General features: G+C 43.5%; 2 protein-coding genes across 2 annotated transcripts in view; one reads left to right on the top strand and one right to left on the bottom strand.

The window, feature by feature from the left end:
* Nucleotides 1-22,215, top strand: part of TRMT2B (tRNA methyltransferase 2 homolog B) — a gene marked incomplete at its 5' end in the record, with an annotated part of 85,884 nt that overhangs the window by 45,848 nt on the left and 17,821 nt on the right.
* ARL13A (ARF like GTPase 13A) lies at nt 1,524-15,068 on the bottom strand. Its single transcript, XM_079910713.1, has 8 exons — nt 13,499-15,068; nt 13,059-13,129; nt 8,078-8,327; nt 7,079-7,184; nt 6,380-6,567; nt 5,445-5,535; nt 5,187-5,349; nt 1,524-3,875 (listed from the first exon to the last, which is right to left on the bottom strand). The coding sequence occupies exons 1-8, from the start codon at nt 13,555-13,557 to the stop codon at nt 3,868-3,870; spliced, it is 936 nt and encodes a 311-aa protein (XP_079766839.1). The 5' UTR covers nt 13,558-15,068; the 3' UTR covers nt 1,524-3,867.

Raw genomic sequence — 22,215 nt, 5'->3', positions numbered from 1 at the left:
AAGGCCAGACACTATAAAACTCTCAGAGGAAAACATAGGCAGAACACTCTATGACATAAATCACAGGAAGATCCTTTTGACCCACCTCCTAGAGAAATGGAAATAAAAACAAAAATAAACAAATGGGACCTAATGAAACTTCAAAGCTTTTGCACAGCAAAGGAAACCATAAACAAGACCAAAAGACAACCCTCAGAATGAGAGAAAATATTTGCAAATGAAGCAGCTGACAGAGGATTAATCTCCAAAATTTACAAGCAGCTCATGCAGCTCAATATCAAAAAAACAAACAACCCAATCCAAAAATGGACAGAAGACCTAAACAGACATTTCTCCAAAGAAGATATGCAGACTGCCAACAAACACATGAAAGAATGCTCAACATCACTAATCATTAGAGAAATGCAAATCAAAACTACAGTCAGGTATCACCTCACACTGGTCCGAATGGCCATCATCAAAAAATCTAGAAACAATAAATGCTGGAGAGGGTGTGGAGAAAAGGGAACCCTCTTGCACTGTTGGTGGGAATGTAAATTGATACAGCCACAATGGAGAACAGTATGGAGGTTCCTTAAGAAGCTACAAATAGAACTACCATATGACCCAGCAATCCCACTCCTGGGCATATACCCTGAGAAACCACAATTCAAAGAGTCATGTACCACAGTGTTCTTTGCAGCACTGTTTACAATAGCCAGGACATGGAAGCAACCTAAGTGTCCATCAACAGATGAATAAAGAAGGTGTGGCACATTGTACAGTGGAATATTACTCAGCCATAAAAAGAAATGAAATTGAGTTATTTGTAGTGAGGTGGATGGACCTAGAGTCTGTCATACAGAGTGAAGTAAGTCAGGAAGAGAAAAACAAATACCATATGCTAAAACATATATATGGAATCTAAGGGAAAAAAATGGTTCTGAAGAACCTAGGGGCAGGATAGGAATAAAGACACAGATGTAGAGAATGCACTTGACACAGGAAGGGGGAAGGGTAAACTGGGACGAAGTGAGAGAATAGCGTTGACATACATACTCTACCAAATGTAAAATAGATAGCTAATGGGAAGCAGCCGCATTGCACAGGGAGATCAGCTCAGTGCTTTGTGACCACCTGGAGGGGTGGGATGGGGAGGGTGGGAGGGAGACAGAAGAGGGAGGGGATATGGGGATATATGTATACATATAGCTGATTCACTTTGTTATACAGCAGCAACTAAACATTGTAAAGCAATTATACTTCAGTAAAGATGTTAAATAAGAGTATGCTGGCTGTATTGGGGGGTATTCTTTAAATTTTTATTTATTAATCATTTTATTATTTATTCATTTTATTATTGATTGATTGATTGCTGCGTTGGGTCTTCATTGCTGCCTGTGGGCTTTCTTGAGTTGTGGCGAGCGGGGGCTACTCTTCGTTGAGGTGCGTGGGCTTCTCATTGTGGTGGCTTCTCGTTACAGAGCATGGGCTCTAGGCGTGTGGGCTTCAGTAGTTGTAGCACGCAGGGTTCAGTAATTGTGGCTCGTGGGCTCTAGAGTGCAGGCTCAGTGGTTGTGGCACACAGGCTTAGTTGCTCCACAGCATGTGGGATCTTCCCGGACCAGGGCTGGAACTTGTGTCCCCTACATTGGCAGGCGGATTCTTAACCATTCTGCCACCAGGGAAGCCCTCTTTAAATAATTTTGGTTGATAGATTTTATGTAGGAAAATTTGGTTGACACCCAGGAACACATATATTGTACAAAGGGAAGTATGCCAATATACTGAAATTCAGTTTTGTCAGAGGTCGTTTCAACCTAAATTCTCCACCCTGCCCATATTCATAGATAGCATTCCCACACCCTTTTAGCCATACTTTTCCTTCTCTCTTGGCTGAGAAAGTATGCCTGCCTCATAGACATACATGCCATATAGAGAAATGTGGGTGGTCCAATTTTCTGAAGAACCTTGGTTTGTTGAATTATAGTCTCCTGCCTGATAAAACTGTTCTTCAGTAGAGGTATTTGCTGCGTCCCTGGGTAAGAATGATTGTCAGCAGAATTCTCCAGTGATATTTATTGGGCAAATTGGAGGAAAGTAGGTGGGTCAAGAGTGGCCAGAGAAGCCCCAGAGAGGGTGTAGTACATTGGGGCATGGAAGATAGCACACTGGCTTGGGCATGCAGGAGATCTGGATTTTAGGAGCATGTCTGTCAGTGATCGCTCTACAGTCATGGGCAAGTCACTTAACCTTTCTGTACCAAATTCCTAATCTGTATAACAACTGGGGTTGGACTAGAGGTGTAAGGTTCCTTCCAGCTCCATGACTAATAAGCTGAGCCTTAGTCAGAATCCTGTCAAAGACCCACAAAGTGCCTGGGGTGATCCTCTTGGACATGAGGCCATATGCAATGCATAAAACAAATGCTGCAGTCTTTGACAGTGTCACGCCCTCCAGAAGGGGTTGTGAGACTGATCCTTTATGTGCCAGGTTTCTATCTCTCAGAAACAATTATAGGCTAGTTGGTTTATACTGCCTGGTGAGACCATATAGGATAGGAATTAAGAGCATGAGTTATGGAGTTGGAGCTTAGTTTGAAAACCAGTTCTGCCATTTCCTAATGGGTGCCCTGGGGTAAATGATTTGACCTCTCTGAACATTAATTTCTGCCTCTGCAAGATGATGATAATAGAACCGACCTCATAGGCTTGTGACGATGCAAGGCAGTAATGTATGTAAACCACTTAGCCCAGCGTCTGGCAGAATGGAAGTGCTCACTCACCCGTGTCTGCCACTACCATGGGTGTGCTTATTGCTGTCAACGTAGTTCTGACATGGGCGTGGTGAGGCTTCAGCATCTTTCCTGGGTATAGCTTTCTCTTTCTGGGTAGAGTTTGAGCAAAGCATAAGCAGATCTTTCTGGCCTAAAGTAGCTCTAGAGTCAGATCTGGATTTGGTTCCCTGCTCTGCATCTTACAGGCTGTGGGACCTTGGATAAGTTATTTAACTTCCCTACCCCTTAGTTTCTTCATCTGTAAAATGCAGGCAGGTATACTGCCTACCCCCAAGGTTTTTGTGAATAAGATAATGAACATGAAGAGCTTAGTGCTGCGTCTGACATCCAGAAGGCACTCAGTAAATGGGGGCTGTGGTATTGATGGTGAAAGTAACAGCTGAACTAATAGTGAAGAATGATTACCACCACTACTACTGCCTTCCTTGGGATGGAGAGTTGAATGTGTTTAAGCTCGTACGGTTTTTGCATACCTAACCTAAGTGTTAGGAGAGACAGCAATTGCTATTCCTGAAGGGACAGCAAAAGAATTGTCGCCAGGCTTCTCAGACAGTGGTAGGGAATTTAAAACTGAGTTGTTTTCAGAGGCGTGATTGAAATTGATTCAGCAGAGCATAATTCTCAGCAGAACAGTTCTATTTATTTATGCCAGTCCCCTTCCACCCAAGAACATAGGGGGAAAATGTAATTCTAAACTGACCCTGTACTTCTAAGGCTCAACTGCAGTTGGTCACCCACAACATGCTGCTCACAAACTTCATCGGGAGCACCTGGGTACAAAGACGTCAAGGCTCTGATCTTCTTTGCCAACGTTGTCTTCACTCTCAAACGGATGCCGCCTAACTGTTCTTGAGCCTCTCGGTGGGGATAAGATTCATTTTATGGCTCGAATGTCGATGTACAGGCACAATGGGAGTTCTCAGGGATATTATGTTAGAGTAGGTGGAGTTGTAGGGGGACTGTAGAGGTACTAACAAACAGAAATTGAAAAACTGAATAATCCTAATGGTTCTGTAGATGAACCCATTTACTAAAGGAGGGATATGAGATGTTTCTTTTGACTTCCCTTCATTTTCCTCTTTAGCACTCTGTTAAAAGTCTAAAAAAAGAAAGAAAATAGGTAGTCACTGCAAGCAAAGCTAAGCACCAGGCTTCCTGTCCATCCAGGTGAGGAGGGTGTTAGCTACTTTCCAAGGTCCCCAGTGTCTTCTCTCTTTTTTGCCCTTGGTTCTGAGGTTATAGAAATGAAAAATGGATTTCAATTTTGGACAGAGATTTAAAGGTAGATTCGGACATCTAGAAAGACACTTCCTCCACTCTTCTGCCAGATTCCATCCACTCACCTCTCATCCTCCTTCCCAGAGCAGTACCTCTCTCCTCCTCAATGTTCCTATCTAGGGCCCTCTGTGTAGGTGTAACAACCCAAGGCTCTGGGGTAGCCTGAAGGGCCAGATCCTTTGGAGAGCAGAAGTGACATTATAATATTGACAGTTTATTGTCATGGAGACTGGGGCCAAGGAACACTGAGATGGAGAAGACATTAACAACAATGGGCCTTTAAGTCATCACAGATTTTTTTAGTGCCTTTAGTATATTGGGAGAAATCATATATGATTATTAAAAAAATTTCCAGTAATAACAAAAATCCAAAGAAAGGTACCTTGGCTCTTCTCAAAATCACCTAGAATCTTACCCCTAGAGAAAACCACTGCTTGTGTTCGGTGATTCCCCTCCAGATGTTCTATGCATGTGTACACATCATGCTATATGTGCTGTGCTCTCAATTGCCATTTTCTCTAACAAAACTTTGGGTTGTGGAAAACTTTCCATGTCAGTAAATATAAGTCAACATTAGCCCTTTTAAGGTCTGCATAGTATTCCATTGTGTGGGTGCACCATAATTGATTTAGCCATTCACTATTGTTAGGCATTTAGCTTGTTTCCAACTTTTAGCTGTTATACACAATGCTATGATTGAGCAACCATGAGCATCCTTTTTGTGTACTTGTGTAATTATCTTTGGCTTCAGTTCAAGACATGAGATGATTGGCTCATAGGGTTTCCACAGTTTTAAAGTTCTCGATATATATCTATTGAGAGAGAGAGGGAGAGTAGGAGGGAGACATACAACCAAACTACTCTCCCTAAAAGTTGTACCAATTTGTACTTCCACCACTGGAAATCATAACCTTTAAGATAACCTTATAGCCATCCAAACAAAGATCTTGGGGCATCATACTGGACGGCCAGAGGGTGATCCCCAAGCACTTCATCTACATATCTTTCTTCTGACCACCAACCATAGTATGAGAAAAGAGTTTTGGACTCAAAATACGAATACTGTTTTATAAATTGTGAGGAAAAGCCTTTATATCTTTTCTTCTCTGACTAACCACTGATCCAGGATTACCTTCAAAAAGCTTTCTCAGCATATGGAGCTGGGGACTCTGATTGTAGCCAGGCTCAGTGGTGTTACAAGCTCCATTTCCCCCATAACATTCATCCTCCTCCTTGGGTTCGTCTAAAGCAAATGTTACTGATGTGTTCTTTTTAGGTCTTGTTATACCTTCTTTCTGTATAGCAGGAAGATGAAGGAAAAAAAAGTCAGTTGGTGCCCGAGAGCTCAGGGATTGGTCCCTGGGGCAATAACATTTAGTGAGCCACTTACCTGTAGGATTGGCTTTAGAGGCCTAGGTTCCATTGAGTGTTGTCCTAGGTGCTGTCTTTTTTCTTCGGACTTTCCCATCCTGGTAGTGAAGCTGGGGAAGATAGAAAGGACAAAGCCATAGTGAAAACAGATGCAAGCTCCTTAATCAAATCCAGCTGTCCCCCCATCCCTGCCATATGTCTTTGGAACAATTAAAGGGACAACAGAACAAGAGGACATTTAGTCCTTTTATTCCTCAAAACCTTGATCACCCCGTTTTCTTTATTTTTCTTCTTCTTTTCCATATTCCTGTTCCCTCCCATCTTTCCTTATCATTGGGATGATCAGAGAACAGGAAGCGGAGAATGTGGGGCACCTCCAGGGTATTTAGCCATAGAATATTGCCAATAAGCTCCTTAAGGGGCTCGTGCTCCTTTTCTCCTCTCTGTGACAAACCAGGGAATTGAAACCCTGTTTTGGAGACAATGTAATACTGATGACTTAACTTATCCCACTGACGTGACCACTCAAATTGTGCCGAGGGGAGGGTGTACCTAACAATGTTGGTATGTTTGTGGTCACTGCCCTCGCCCCATTTGGGCCAACTGATCTTGAGAGACTTGCTCAGCACCGCACAGAATCCATGCCCCTCCCAGAACTCACTGCTTAGGTTGAAGACTGACTTTTGCATCTATTCTTTTTTTTTTTTTTTTTTTTGCGGTACGCGGGCCTCTCACTGTTGTGGCCTCTCCCATTGCAGAGCACAGGCTCGGGATGCGCAGGCTCAGCGGCCATGGCTCACGGGCCTAGCCGCTCCGAGGCACGTGGGATCTTCCCGGACCGGGACACGAACCCGTGTCCCCTGCATCAGCAGGCGGACTCTCAACCACTGTGCCACCAGGGAAGCCCTTTTTCATCTATTCTTATCAGTACACCTAATAGAGACAGCTTGGTACCTGTCTGATGAGCATATTTCCCCAAAGCCTCTGGTGCTCTTGGGGGCTGGGATGCTCGATGGGAGTGGCTGTTGGTGAGCACCCAGCTCTTCATGTTTATCCCCAATGGCAGATAACAGCCAGCGCAGGCCTCCAATTATAGTCTCATGGTTCCTTCTCTGGCGGTTTTTGATGGCTGAACAGGGCTCCTGTGACAAAAAGAGAAGGCTCCAGCCCAGCAACCTGGGACCCCTGGGGCTCACAGTCCCAGTCACCCTCAGCCAAAGAGCACAGGTGCACATAAGCTCTGCTGTGCCTAGAGAGGCTCTTAAGACTTCCTAGGAGATTCTCAGCATTCACTCCTGAGAAGGTATATGAAAGGTACAAAAGCTAAGATCCTTTAATCAAGTGTAATGTCTTGGATGTGTGATCTCGGACAGGTCACTCAGAGTCTCTGAGCCTTAACTTTCTTAACCATAAAATGAAGCTATTGAAACTCCCAACTTTAAAGAGCTATTTTGCAGGCCTATGAGAAAACAGATGTGAAAGTGTTGTAAGAGTGTGATATTTATTATCACTGTTGAGTCAGAAATCATCACTGTAGTTGTTGCCTGGCAAAGAGAGGCTCTGCCTAAGACCCGGCATAGGAGGCTGATTATGGGCCAAGGGAGGCATCGGCCTTGCTTGAGAGGACAAGGGAGGGGAGGGCTAGACACTTACCACTCGGCACAGGGACTGGTTCTTGTTTGTTAGCCTTTCCAGCAGCAGATATTCAGTAATATCACGAAGTAGCAAGGCGTCCTTCTTGTCTTGCTTGTTGGCCAGGCTAAAGCCGGGCATTGGAGAGAGGGAGGGAAGAAGAGAGGAAGAGTAAAACTGAGATAGAGGCCAAGGGAAAGAAAAGAAGGGAAAGAGGGGGACAACCAATTCTAGTACAGCTGCTACATATCCAGGGACTAGCTTTTAAGCCATACCCAGTGCGATGAGCCCGACATTTTTCTAGCCAACTCTCAGTGGAGGAAAGAATAGCACAAGTAATTTGAATCCGAGATAATCCCCAGGCCTCATTTCTCACTTCCTCTACACTACACCATCAAACTTTAATTAGAATTGCTAACTGGGATACGAATGAATTTGGCGCTTCTACATCCTCCCCCAAACTCTGTCAACGCTTGGGTTGGTGGTCCTAACGGGGAACAAAAAAGGCTAAAAGGGAGTGGGGGAGGGGTGAGGATTGACTGGCCACCTGAATCATCACCCTGGGGTAAGAGTTAGTTACATAACTCTCGGGCAGTTTACCAGGGGAGGAGGCCATTGGCACTGAATATACAAAATAGGGGTTTTCTGCCATCATCTCAGGGTCAAAGCCCGAAGCCAGAAAAAAGAAGCAAATTTAGGAAGGCAGTCTTCAGGAAGAGTCGAGGGATGGGTTGGGGCTGGGGGTGCAGTGGAAGATCCAGATATTACTCTCCATTTCCCTCTGATGCTTGCCTTCAAAATTACCTTTGCACAGTTAGGTAACAGGTTCCCCCATGGCAGTGCCTGGTAGAAAGTGGCTCTTGAAAACAGCCCCCAGAGGACTGGGCCACTCCCCCTCAGCCAAAGAGGAGAGGAAGTCTAACTGGATGTGACACAGGGACCACTTAACCCTTCCTCTGTCTACTTCTTCTAAAGGCACAAAATGGGAAGGGGAAATTGGACACAAAGGCAGACTCTTACAATAGGATGGGTTTCCCGGCCACTCTTTCATCAGACAGCAGGTGTGGTAAGATGACCTTCACTTCCTGCATGCGGCTTAAGTCACTGGAATCCAGGACAAAAACAAGTCCATGTGCCTGCGCGTAGTAGCTTGGCCAGATTTCTCGGCCATTCCTGTCTCCATTCAGATCATAGACGGAAACTTCATAATCATCCAGGAGGAGTGTGGTCAGTTCAGGTTTCATACTACCGCCCGTCCTACTGGGGAGTACTATACATGGGGGAAGAGAGGAGAAGCAACAACAAAATGGGGCTATAGTTAGATGAATTTGTTAAACGATGATCTGAACTTTGACTAGAGCCTGCCCTGAGGAATCCTACAAATGTATCCTGCCATCTGGCTCATGCTCGCCAATCCATCCTCCTAAACCGCACTTTGCTCATGCTACCCTCTCCTGGCTCAGTAACCTTCCGTGAGTACCCACTGCTCCGAAGGTAGAATACAGACTCCTTTGCCTCCTAACCTGCCAGATCCATCTCTTCCCTGACTGGTGTCCAGGGTCCCTGGTACCCAGTCTCTTTCTCTCTATGCTTCTTGATTCATGTGCCTCTCTACCCCCCACTCCACATGATTGTCATGCTCTTTCTTGCCCTGGGCCTTCACAAGATGCTATTCCTGCTGGTTAGAACACTCTTCCACTACTCTCTGCTTGGTTAACACCTATTTTGTTTTTTAAATATCAATTTAGATCTTGTTCCTTCTAGAAAGTTTTCTCTAACTCACACCACCATCCCCCACTTTCTTCTGGGCTTACCACCATCACAGCACATATTACAGTGTTATAAATTCTATGATTTATTTATCTGGGTTATAAACTGCAACAGGATAGGAATCCCTTCAGTTTTACTTACTGTTATATACATAATGCCAAGCACAGAGGTTGGCACACAGGTGCTCAATAAATATTTGTTGAATGAATTTGATGAGTGAATGAATGAATGAACAGGACGTTCTTCTCTCGCATCCTTTCTTCAAGGCCCAGCTCAAGTACCACTTACTTTAGGAAGCTTCTCTGACCAGTCCAGCTCTCACTTCTCTCTCTTTTTGAACACATGACCTGTTAAACTGGCCCTTCACCTCATTCTGTGCATGTCCTGTCTCCCCAGCTAAAATCTAAGCTCTGTGAGGGAGGGGCTCTGCATTCCCTTATGCACAGTAGGTGTTCAGTAAATGTTTATGGTACCTGTTACTGTGGATGAGCGTATGAAGTCCTCTTCCTCCTATCTCCTCCGAGAAACCATGCCAAACTCAGATACCTTTGCCCTTTCAAGGCTATGGCCAGACCATACAATCCCACAGGGCATTCCACCCCTCACTCAGCCCCCAGAGAAATGTGGTTCAGCATGACAGTCCATAGACACATTCCAGTCTGTTGAACTGACCGTTCTGGCCCAGCTCTCTGCCCATATTAGTAGCAAAATGATTTTATAGATTCTCTACACTCATACCTGGGAGTTCTAAGACCAGAATCAGTAGCTTCTTATTTATAGTTTCAAATCTACCTGGAACATTTTCCATAGGATTGCCAGAATAAGTCGTTTAGCTGACAAGTTAATAGGATGCTTTCAGATCTTTGGAAATGTATGATTATACACACATTTACATGTATACATGTCTCTCTATATGTGTGTATATGTACATATTACATTTTAATGTTATCTCATAATGTCCTCTTCTGTTTTTATGTTAGTCAATGATTTATTTTTAATTATAGCTTTCACAGAACATATGATTTTCAGTCACAGCTTTGATGTGTTATTTGTTATGTCTGTATTAGACTACTTAAAAATAATAAGTGAAGAGGTTAAAACTCTAAAGGTAATTTTAAAATCTTGTTTTCAGTATCAGTGCAAGCTTTATCTTTCCCCATTTTTTTTCTTTTTACTTGAAACCTTACCATTTCTTCAATAATTCAATGTACTGTTGGCAAACTCTAGATGCCACCAGAAGTTGTCCCCTGAAAATTTACATTTCTCTTATTTCCTCTATTAATTTATAAACACTCTGAGGACAGGTACTGAGATGAATCCATTTCTATATCCCTAGCAGAGTGTTGCATAAAGCATAGTTTGGGGACTGTCTGCTTTAGAGTTACATGTGGGTGATTGTTAAGCCCTACCCTGTACCAAATGAATCAGAATCTCTAGGCTTGGGACCCAAGCATCTGTATGTTTAGCAAACTCCTACATTTAACAAAATCCCCAGGTGATTCTTCTGCACCTTACATTTTGAGACCCACTGCCTTAAAGAGCAGTAAAATTCATGCCTGTTGTGTCTCAGCATCATCTGGTGCGCTTGTTAAGATTTTGATTCCCTGGGCCTTCTCCAGGCCAAAATATCTGAACCTTCAGGTCCCAGATCAGTTGGTGTGAAAGCTCTTCAGGTGATTCTGATTTTTGGCTCTCAGTACTGACTATGCTTCAGGATCACCTGTGGAGCTTTTAAAACCTATGACATTAGGCCTCATTCTCTGAGAGTTTGATGCCATAGATCTGGGGCGGGGCTCAAGCAGCATTTTCTTTTAAAGCTCCCCAGATGATTGAAATGTATAGCCGGGTTTGAGAGAAACTGCTTTAAACGCCCTCATTTAGGGCACCTGCTTGTGCTCATGCTTGGGTTTCTTGCCCCATATGACCATGCCAGACAAAATAGTTATAGTGAATGATGTTGTTAATGATAATGGCTTATGTCCCCAAATATTTTATAGCTGGTGTCTTCAGAGATTCACACAAGTTACTACTTGTAGATTGGAACTTCCTCCCTAGGCTGTTATCTGTTTTTGGCAGTCATAAACATTTGCAGGAGCTGGTGGGGGGGCAAGCTATTGCATTTTGGGTACAGAGGAACCTACTAGATTGACTCTGGCAGTCCTGCATGGACAGAGGTGGCCTGCGATGTTCTTTAGAATGTGACATCAGTGGCACTTTGCTTCTTAGCCATTAAAAACTTCTCCGTGAATGAAGTCACAACCATAAACCTATTGGTTTATCAATCAGCCCCAAGTTATTCACCAAGCACAAGGCAAGTTATACAGTAACAAATTAAATAGACTCCAGGCTCTGTCCTCCAGGAATTAGAATGGAAAGCAGATGCTATTCTCATAGGCAAAATAGCATAGGGCTAATTACAGATGAGTGCTTCCCAAAGCTGACTGGCCAATTGAAAGGCCTGGGGAGTTCTTAAAACATAGATTCCCGGGCCCCACCCAGACTGGATGGGAATCTAGGGGTGGGGCTGAGTTGGGCTCTAAAAATTATCCCCACTTTTATCAGTAATTTTGTGATTTACCCTGGCTCCTTGATTTTCTTGGTGCTGCTTACCTTTTTACCATTTCTGCCAATCAGAATTGGGAGAGGCAGTCAAGTCTGCTGCCCATAAGGTGGGATACCAGGCTGAACCATTGGCTAAAATGTGCTTGGGGCTGCCACTCTGAGGGTGGGGGGAGGGGAAGAGAGGGAAAAGTTGGAATGAGGCAACATGTAGCCTGAGGAGGATGGTGGAATGAGGGAGAACATTCATTCCACAAGTGAATGAGTACCTACCTGAACGTACTAAAAGTACAGAGACTGAAGATACAGAGCTGAAAAAAATCCATTATTTTTCCTCAAGGGCTCACAGTGTAGGGGATGGACTTGCAGTTGTGCAGTGATGTTGTGATAAGTGCATGATCGAGGGAGGCACAGAATAGAGTAGAAGCTGAAGAAGGAGGCGCTGGGCATTAGGGATGGCTTTCCTGAGGTCAAGCTTAGGCTGTGTCTTGAGGCATTTGATTAAGCAGGTAGATGATGGAGGGGATGAAATGCTAGGTAGCAGGAGAGCATGTACAGAAAGCGTGGGCATGTGAACTAGAATGGTATAGTGGCAGATGAATGGCAAGTCATTTGTTTTGGCTCCATCAAGGGGCCTATGTGCAGAGCATGGGAAATGAAGCTGGAAAAATCAGGGACCAAATCATGGAGGGCCTTCCTTGTGTGCAGCTGAGGAACTTAAGTTTTATTTTGATGACAACAGGGAGGCATTGAGTGGTTTCATGCAGGGTTGGGTCATGATCAGATGTTTGCATTAAGTCCTTTGGGCAGCTGTGTGGACTGAATACTGGGGAGACAGCTACAGACGGCAAGATCAGCCAGCAGGCTGTTGCTGTGTTTCAACGAAATTGATGCTGGCTTCAAGTAGGCCAGAGGCAGAGGAGTCAAGTTAGCCCTTTCCTCTACTTTGTAGATTGCTGCCAGCCTATATAAAACAACCACCTCATCATAACCCTTCTTTTATTTAATAAAAATCAGTGGAGGGCATCCTGTGCCAACCACTGTGTTGGGCTCTTTGATTGGCTAGCAGTTAGCTGTGTCTTCACAACCGGAAAAGTAGCTCCCTGAAATTCTGTGTAACAGCTTCTTGAAATGTCAAGGTATTAAACTGGAGATTTGGTATTAAACTTGCACGTCTCTGAACTGACACCATTTCTCAAGCTCCAACCCTCTATATGAACTGTCACAAAGAGTTTCACGTTATTGAACTTCTTCATCATCCCCCACTTGTCTCTCTTATCTAGACCAAATTCCACTTTAATTGAGCTCTGAAACTAGACACTTTCAAACATGCTATCCTTCCTAATCGACTGTGGTGCTTTACATAGTCTGAGTTCATTCATACTGACATTATGAGAAGACCTTCAATTAGGATATCTTATAAAGGGAGCAGGTGACAGGCATTACATAAACATGCTGATAACACCCAAGGAGAGCAGAGAGAGAGAGAGAGAGAGAGAGAGAGAGAGAGAGAGAGAGTGTGTGTGTGTGTGTGTGTGTGTGTGTGGAAGTGTTTACCTTAAAAGAGGAAACTCAAGGGTCATGAAGTAAGGCTAGGAAGGAATGATTGTTTCATTGGTCGCTGGGACCCATGGGAGACCTAAACCAGGATCTAATACTCTCAATTCCTTACGTCTCTGGAGTGCCTTCACAAGAACAGTTTTGCCTGAGTTGTCCAGTCCAATGATAATGATGGTCACATTCCTAGAAATGGAAAATGAGCCAAAGCTTTAAAAGTACTGTTAGTTCTCAGGCTAAAGAAAGAATTATACTCTTCCTTGGTGTTTGGGGCTCTGCCTGCAGTGGTCCCAATGCAGTCATAAAAGGCACAGCCAGGTGGTAGAAGGTGGTGTGGGGACCCCTCCCCAAAGCCTCCAAGGATGCTTTTCTTCCCTGATTCACTTGCCTTATAGAATTGGCCATCCTCCCCCAACCCTGCCCTTAATCTTGTAGACACTACTTAGTCACTTCCCCTAATAATATATATCATAAAGATTTGTTCTTTGAGGGACTGTGGGCAGGTACATTGGAGGAAATGGTGGAACAGGTCTAGAGAAATAATTACAGTATTACCTTCGTGTCTCTTCAGTTGCGTTTACACGAGGCCAGCAGGAGGTCAGTATCCGGAACATGATTCAGCTTAGTTCTTTAATATTAAGGGAAACAAGTAAACAAGAAATCAGCCCCATTATTAACTCTGAACCTAAATCAGCTTATGAGTACACAGGTACTGATAAACAGGAAGCCTGGGACTGTCAGAAGTCCATTACTTCATTCTGTCCAACCTTGTCTATGTCATAGAGGGAGGGACTGGTTATCGTCAACTCTAGTGGCAAAATGGGGTGATTTCTTATTAAAGCAACCCACATAGGCATGATGGCATCAGGTGTGACCTATCCCTTCAGCCATAGTTCATTCCTGTTATGAATATCTTCATGCAACCTTGGGGGTGCGGGTGGGGTGGAGAGATGCCTTGGAGAAGAACCAGCTTAGAGTTCAATTGGAAGACCTGTTCTAATGAACAACAGTTCATTGGGCTTGGTTCTCTTACTGCCTGTGCTTCCAAAATGTGGGTGTTGGTGACCCACTATCATAGATTTCATACAATTCCTAGTGCTATAAGGGATTTTAGAGATCATCTACTCTAACTGATTTCAAACATCAGTCCAGGTACCCTACTCTCAAAGATTCTCAGGGAGCAGCATAAGCTCCCCAGGTGATATCAAAGTACAGCCGTATTTGGAAGTGATTGCCTAAGTAGAAAGGGTAATTTACACAGTCACTTTACAGTTAATCCGTGTTTTAGCATGTATTAGTATTTCATTACTTTTTATGGCTGAATAATATTCCATTGTATGGATATACCACCTTTTGTTTATCCATTCATCAGTTGATGGACATTTGGATTGTATTTACTTTTTGACTCTTATGAATAATCCTGCTATATACATGTGTGTACAAGTTTTGTGAGGACATATGTTTTCAGTTCTCTTGGGTATATACCTAGGAGTGTAATTGCTCGGTCATATGATAACTCTATGTTTAACCTTTTTAGGAAGTGTCAGATTGTTTCTACATTTTACATTCCTACCAGCAAGGCAGGATGGTTCAAATTTCTCCACATCCTCGCCAACTCTCACTGTATTTTTTATAGCCATACTAGTGGATGTGAAGTGGTATCTAATTGTGGTTTTGCTTTATATTTTCCTAATGACTAATTACGTTGGGGCCCAGAGCTGGGGGAAGCTCTGGTTGGGTTAACAAAGGACTTAGGCTGATACTCAGATGGGCTTTTCTTAGCTATCTGATGAGCACAGTGTATGTGCCAGCTTATCAATGAATAACTTAGCAGGGTTCTGCAGAGTCACCCACTGTTTTAGAGAATAGCCATCCCCAAATAGGGACTCACATTTCATAGCATGTTTTAGAGCATAGTTCATTCCCTAGAAAATTATTTGGATTCCCATAAGGACCTCCTGGAGAATAGCTCTGGCTTATGCCAGATGAAAGGGAAACCTTATATGTGGCCTGTGATCAAAACCAGCCTTACTCCAGCTTTGCTCATGAAACTGATAAGACCTGGAGCCTGAAACACCAGAGTCTGATTGTCTGGGTTCCATGATAGCCATCTCCCTTTGAGACAAGAAGTAGCAGCTTCATGTCTACTTCCTGATAATTAGCAAAGCTTCCTAACTTGATCTCAGGCAGTCTGTATTTGTTAGTACCACTAAAAAAGGTCAAACTGGCATCACACAAATTCTTCATTAAGAACATATCTTAAAGAAGGATCATGTACCACAATGTTCATTGCAGCTCTATTTAGCCAGGACATGTAAGCAACCTAAGTGTCCATCGACAGATGAATGGATAAAGATGTGGCACATATATACAGTGCAATATTAGCCATAAAAAGAAATGAAATTGAGTCATTTGTAGTGAGGTGGATGGACCTAGAGTCTGTCATACAGAGTGAAGTAAGTCAGAAAGAGAAAGACAAATACCGTATGCTGACACAAATATATGGAATCTTAAAAAAAAGTTTCTGAAGAACCTAGGGGCAGGACAGGAATAAAGATGCAGACATAGAGAATGGACTTGAGGACACGGGGAGGGGGAAGGGTAAGCTGGGACGAAGTGAGAGAGTGGCATGGACATATATACACTACCAAATGTAAAATAGATAGCTGGTGGGAAGCAGCCGCATAGCCCAGGGACATCAGCTCGGTGCTTTGTGACAGCCTGGAGGGGTGGGATAGGGAGGGTGGGAGGGAGGGAGACGCAAGAGGGAAGAGATATGGAAACATATGTATATGTATAACTGATTCACTTTGTTATAAAGCAGAAACTAACACACCATTGTAAAGCAATTATACTCCAATAAAGATGTAAAAAAAATAAAATTAAACCTACCATTTTCAGATTTCTTATCTACAGAATGGAGATAATGATACATTTTGCTTACCTTGGGGTGGTTAATTATGTATCTGATTAGAAGTTGGTTCTTTTTGGGTGAAAGAAATAGGATGGGTAGAGTAATAGGAAGGTGTATTGAGCTTTCTAGCCTTCTTGCCAGAGTAACACAGCTTAGTTGCCCCCTTACGAAGAGTAAGTCCACGTCCTAACAGTGGCTGTCAAGGTTCTGGCATATCCATGGTAATCACTGCCTAGTTCATAGCAGCCAAACCCCCACATCTCCCTACCTTGTCTGATTAAAGCTAATTACTAAATGAACTTTTTTTTTTGGCTGTGTTGGGTCTTCACTGCTCCGCGCAGGCTTTCTCTAGTTGCGGTGCGTGGGCTTCTCATTGCGGTGGCTTCTCTTGTTGCGGAGCATGGGCTGTAGGTGCGCGGACTTAAGTAGTTGTGGCTCACAGACTCTAGAGTGCAGGCTCAGTAGCTGGGGCACACGGGCTTAGTTGCTCTGTGGCATGTGGGATCTTCCCGGACCAGGGCTCGAACCCGTGTCCCCTACATTGGCAGGCAGATTCTTAACCACTGTGCCACCAGGGAAGCCCACTAAATGAACTTCTGGTCATCATGGTTTTTTTAAGTTTACAAAGTATTTATATAGAACTTACTATGTGCCAGCACTCTTTTTAGCACTTTATACATATTAAACTCACTTAATCCTTATTATAACAAAAAATAGGGGCTATCATTCTTTTTAAGAGATGAGGGGGCTTCCCTGGTGGCGCAGTGGTTGAGAGTCCGCCTGCCGATGCAGGGGATGCGGGTTCGTGCCCCGGTCCGGGAGGATCCCACATGCCGCGGAGCGGCTGGGCCCGTGAGCCATGGCCGCTGGGCCTGCGCGTCCGGAGCCTGTGCTCCGCAACGGGAGAGGCCACAACAGTGAGAAGCCCGCATAGTGCAAAAAAAAAAAAGAGATGAGGTTCAGTATATTAATGCATATATGTGGAATCTAGAAAAATGGTACAGATGAACCAGTTTGCAAGGCAGAAATAGAGACACAGATGTAGAGAACAAACGTATTGACACCAAGAGGGGAAAGTGGGGTGGGGGTGGGATGAATTGGGAGATTGGAATTGATATATATACACTAATATGTATAAAATAGATAACTAATAAGAACCTGCTATATAAAAAATAAATTAAATTTTTAAAAAAAGAGAGAGGTGAGGTTCACAAAGAGGTTGAGTAATTTGCCCAAGTTTACCCAGCTAGTTAGTGGTAAAGCCCAGAATTCAAACCCAGGCAGTCTGGTTTCAGAGTCTGTGTATTAAGTTAAGGGACTCACAGGCTGTGTGAGTGAGATTTCAGAGACCAGAGAAACTGCCTCAGCTCTGGGCCTTTCCATCTTTTCTGGACAGACTATATTGTACTTCTTTTTTTTTTAAAGTCAACTTTAAAAAAACTTTATTTTTTAGAACAGTTTTAGATATACAGTTTTAGAAAAATTACAAAGATAGTACAGAGAGTTCCCATATACCCTGTACACATTTTCCCCTTTTATTAAGTGTTGACCTAAATCACATAGGCTGCTGGTTATTTCTCCAGCAAAAATGGGTTTATTCGGGATCAACAGAGAATTACAATTTGGGGTCTGCAACCATGACAAGCCAAACATAAGTACCCCTCACAGTAAGGAGGAGAAAAGGAAGTTGGGTGGGCTATACTAAACAAAAAGTCCATTCAAGGAATTGAGAGTTTGAAGTATAGTGGCTTTGCATTGGCTGAGTTGTGACAATCTCATTGGCTTAACTCTTGCCAGGCAAGAAAAGGAAGTCTTCCTGTTGGTCTCTGCTGTTGTCATAGGGTGTGAGACCTCCCCCTTCTAGCCTCTTGACTATTTTAATTGTGGTTTTTGTTTATTAATTTTTACATTTCCTCCTTTTGATCATGATTGTTCTCTGAAAGCATCACTGGTTAAGAGTCAGGTTTTCTGGTTTCAGTGGCTTTTTGTCCCTCAGTGCCAGAAGGGACCTTTCCTGGGTGTAGTGTCCCACAATGCAGGGAAAGTGCACATACTGGAAACTTATTGAGATCACATTTGAGTAACAAGGAAGGGCAGGAGGGACAACTCTGAGGCACTTTTTATCTAAAGTCCATATATCATCAAGATCATAGACATTGGAGATCATATGACATGTTGTATCATCATCAAAGGATTGGCAGACAAACTTCTGACAAGCCTGTCCTAGATATCTTTGGAAAGCTGTCTCATCAGATGTTGTCTGCTTCAATTCTGGGAACTATTTACTTTCAGGTCACCAGATGATGTGCAGGTCCACTCAGGGTGCGGTGCTTTCTTTACATGTGTCATGTGAATCAAAGAGTCTGTTCCCTGGAGTTTGATGGCACAAGGGTTGGCTAGCAGTACCTGATAGGGGCCTTTACAGTGACGTTAAAGAGAGTCCTTCTGGAGGTGTCCTTTTTATAAATTTTTTTATTTATTTTATTTATTTTTGGCTGTGTTGGGTCTTTGTAGCTGCGTGCGGGCTTTCTCTAGTTGCGGTGAGCGGGGGCTACTCTTCATTGTGGTGCGCGGGCCTCTCATTGCAGTGGCTTCTCTTGTTGCAGAGCATGGGCTTTAGGCGTGCAGGCTTCAGTAGTTGCAGCACGCGGCGGGCTCAGTGGTTGTGGCTCACAGACTTAGTTGCTCCACAGCATGTGGGATCTTCCCGGAACAGGGCTCGAACCCATGTCCCCTGCATTGGCAGGCAGATTCTTAACCACTGCGCCACCAGGGAAGTCCTGGAGGTGTCTTTTCCAGTAGATGAAATCTCCAGGCTGCGAGGGTGCTTAAGGTCTTTGTCTCCTGAGAGCGCACTGTGAAAACATTGCTCTACTAAAACATGGTTATTTTTTAAATTTATTTATTTTTTGCGGTACGCGGGCCTCTCACTGCCGTGGCCTCTCCCACTGCGGAGCACAGGCTCCAGACGCGCAGGCTCAGCGGCCATGGCTCACGGGCCCAGCCGCTCCGCGGCATGTGGGATCCTCCCTGACCGGGGCACGAACCCGTATCCCCTGCACTGGCAGGCGGACTCTCAACCACTGCGCCACCAGGGAAGCCCAAACATGGTTATTTTTAATAGAAGCGATTAGGCCTTTGCAATATTGGAGTATTTCTCATTTTGTCAGTTGTGGGGCAAAAGAGGTAGGAACCAAGTGCATTGAGTGACCTGTGACTATCTCAAAGGGTGAGCGTTTGAGTTCCAAAAGGGATGGATATAAGATTTAGAAGGATCAATGGCAGTGCTTTTGGCCAACGTATTTGGAGGGCCCATACAAATTTTGCCAATTGAGTTTTAATAATGCCGTTACTGCATTTGAATAAACCAGAGGATTGAAGGTGCTAAGTGCAGTGAAACTGTTGTAAAACTGGCCAAACAGCACAGACGTCAAAAATACCTGACCAGTGAAATGGGTCCCTTGATCATTATGAAGTTTGAGAGGATTTTCCCAGGTAGGTATAATATTTTCCAAAAGGACTTTAGCCACAGAAGAGGCAATAGCCTCTCTGCAAGGGAAGGCTTCAGTCCAGTGTGAAAACATTCAGGCCATGACCAAAACATATTTATTTACATCCCTGAGATGGAGGAAGTTGTATGAAATCCAATTGCTAGACCTTGAATGGTCTATAAGGCAGTTTAAAATACTTGGGAGCAGTAAGAATAGGCTTCCCTGGGTTGTACTTTGGACCAGTGGGACAAATGAGGTAGGCATTTTTTTCAGCTTTGTTAATGTTTCCCGACGAATATTGATTCATGAACGTTGTAATTTTGTCAGTAGACCAATGGTTTAATGCATATACAATGATTAGGAGTAGGAATATTAAGAGTCTTCAGTAAGACTGAATTGTTATTTGATCTGAACCAAAGCTTTCGCTTTTTATCAAACCAAGAGTTGTTGAATTTCCAATCTTGTGTTTCCTTTTCTGAGGCCAATTGTTGGGCTTCTCCAGCCAGTTTTTCTAAGTTATCATTTGGGGAAATATCCCTTTGGACCGTGACAGAAGTTTGACTGCTTTTGGTTCCTTTAAGGGCAGCATTCCCTGTGGAACTGTCAGCAAGGTAATTTCCCTTAGCTTCCAGGGAGTCAAGTTTAGAATTTTCTGGAATTTTAATAATAGCTTAAGTGGCAGGTAAAAGTATTATATTCAATAATTCCTGAACATAGGGGCCATTTAAAATTTTATTTCCACTGGAAGTTAGGAAGCCATGTTGCTTCCACAATATTCCAAAATCATGAGCTTTTCCAAAAGCATGTCTACTATCAGTATAAATATTGGCAGTTTTGTACTTGGCTGAAGTACAGCCCTGTTGGGCTGAAGTAGCCATAGGTAAAGATGCTGCCTCAACAACATAAAAAGGAGTTCTGATAGCATCCCCAGCACAATATTTACTATGATCACCTTTTAAAAAAGAACCATCAGCAAACCATGAGAAGTCAACATTACCCAAATGATTTTCCTGCAGATCATCACAAGGTATCAGGAGGTGATCCATAAGTGTTAAGCAGTTGTGAGGGACTTCGTTGATGATGGAGGAGAGAGGAGTCACAGGGTTAATGTTATTACAACCTGAAAGAGTTATGTGAGGAAGTTAACAAAAGGACTTCTTAGGAGTTGAGGTGGCTGAGAAATGTTGAGTGTGATGAGAATTCAGAAGGGCTTCTACCGCATGAGGTACAAAAATGGTTAAAAGGGATCCCACCACGATCTTTTTGATAGCCTTAACCAAAAAGGCAGTGGCAGTAATGGCTCTAAGGCAAGGTGTGGGGTGGGGGTGTCCCTGTGCCACAAGGTCCAGTTGCTGGCTATAATACCCTGTGGATCAATGGTGGTCCCCATGTTTTTGGGTGAGTACCCCAAAGGCATTACCTTCCTTTTCATATAAAAACATGGAAAAGGGAATCTGATCATTGGATGCCCAAGGGTGTGTGGGTTCATCAAACTCTCCTTTAAGGCCTTAAAGGCTATTTTGTCTGGTTCTTCCCATAAAATTGTGTTGGGGTTGCTCTTTAGTAAAATATACAGAGATTTGGCTGTAAGAGAGAAATCTGGAATCCAGTTTCAGCAATATCCACCTAGCCCGAGAGAACCTTGTAGTTGGTGCTTAGTTTTGGATTTTCAGAAACTCAGGACATCATGAAGCCTTCTGGATCCAGGTATAGCCCTTTTTCTGGTATCAGATGCCCTAAATATCGAACCTGGGTTTTTTTTTCCCTTGGCAACCTTATGTCACTTTAAGGCTAAAAGCTTTAGCAAGTGGATGCTGTTTTCCTATGAGAAGGCTTGAGAAGGAGGGCAAAGAAGCAAATCATCCACATACTGCAACAAAGTAGAACCCCAAAGGAACTTTATACCATCCAGATCAGCCTTCAGGATTTGTGAGAAATAAGGACTCTCAGTAAAACCCTGAGGCATTACTGTGCAGGTGAATTGTTTCTCTTCCCAAATGAAGGCAAAAAGGTATTGGTTAGAATGCGCTGCATAAATCAGTCATAGTAAAGAGTTTGCTTCTGTTGGAAACAGATGTTAGTAGCATATGAAAGTCCAGAATAACAGGGTGTTGAAGGATAACAGTCTTGTTTATTGCTCAGAGGTCCTGGACAAACTTCCACCCTCAGCCCTTAGGTTTTCTTGCTGGTAAAATCAGAGGACTACAGGGATTAGTACAAGGGATAATGAGGCCTTGAGCCTTGTTATCTTCTATTAAGGGCTTTTTACCTTGAACGCCTTCTTTACTTACAGGGTGCTGATTAATTCTGGGGAGAAGTTTGGGGGGGGTATTTGGATCTTGATGGGATGTACACTGTGAATTACCAATATCAGTTGGAGATTTTGCCCACAAGGAGGGTAGTAGCTGATCCAATAGGGACAAATGATCAATATTTCCAGAATCAGCTGTAGTACCATCAGAGACAGAGCAAACAAAAGATGTCAAAGGGTCATTTAATTCACCTGATTGACTGCTTTGATGACTACTGTCAAATTGTAGAATTATTTCTTCCTTTTGGGAGAGAAAAATTCTGGCATGACGCTGTACTTCTCTAAGAAGACTCAGTGAAATAAGTGGATAGGGGTGGAGGAACTAAGGAGAAAAGGGTGTGTATCTCTCAAAGGGCCTAAACAAAAGAGAATAGGTTCAGAGACAGGAACCTCTTGAGGTTCATTAGGGATCCCTACTATTTGAACTGTCTTAGTGCTCCAAGGTAGAAACCATTTTATTGTAGTGGGGTTGAGCATCAAGAGTGTGGCTCTGGTGTCAGGGCTGGAAAAGATTTATCCTTAATCTGGAGAAATGTTCTTCAAGATAATTAAGAGG

This window comes from Stenella coeruleoalba (genome assembly GCF_951394435.1).
Source record: "Stenella coeruleoalba genome assembly, chromosome: X".
NCBI classification, from domain to species: domain Eukaryota; kingdom Metazoa; phylum Chordata; class Mammalia; order Artiodactyla; family Delphinidae; genus Stenella; species Stenella coeruleoalba.
This window is presented reverse-complemented; position numbering and strand designations above follow the sequence as displayed.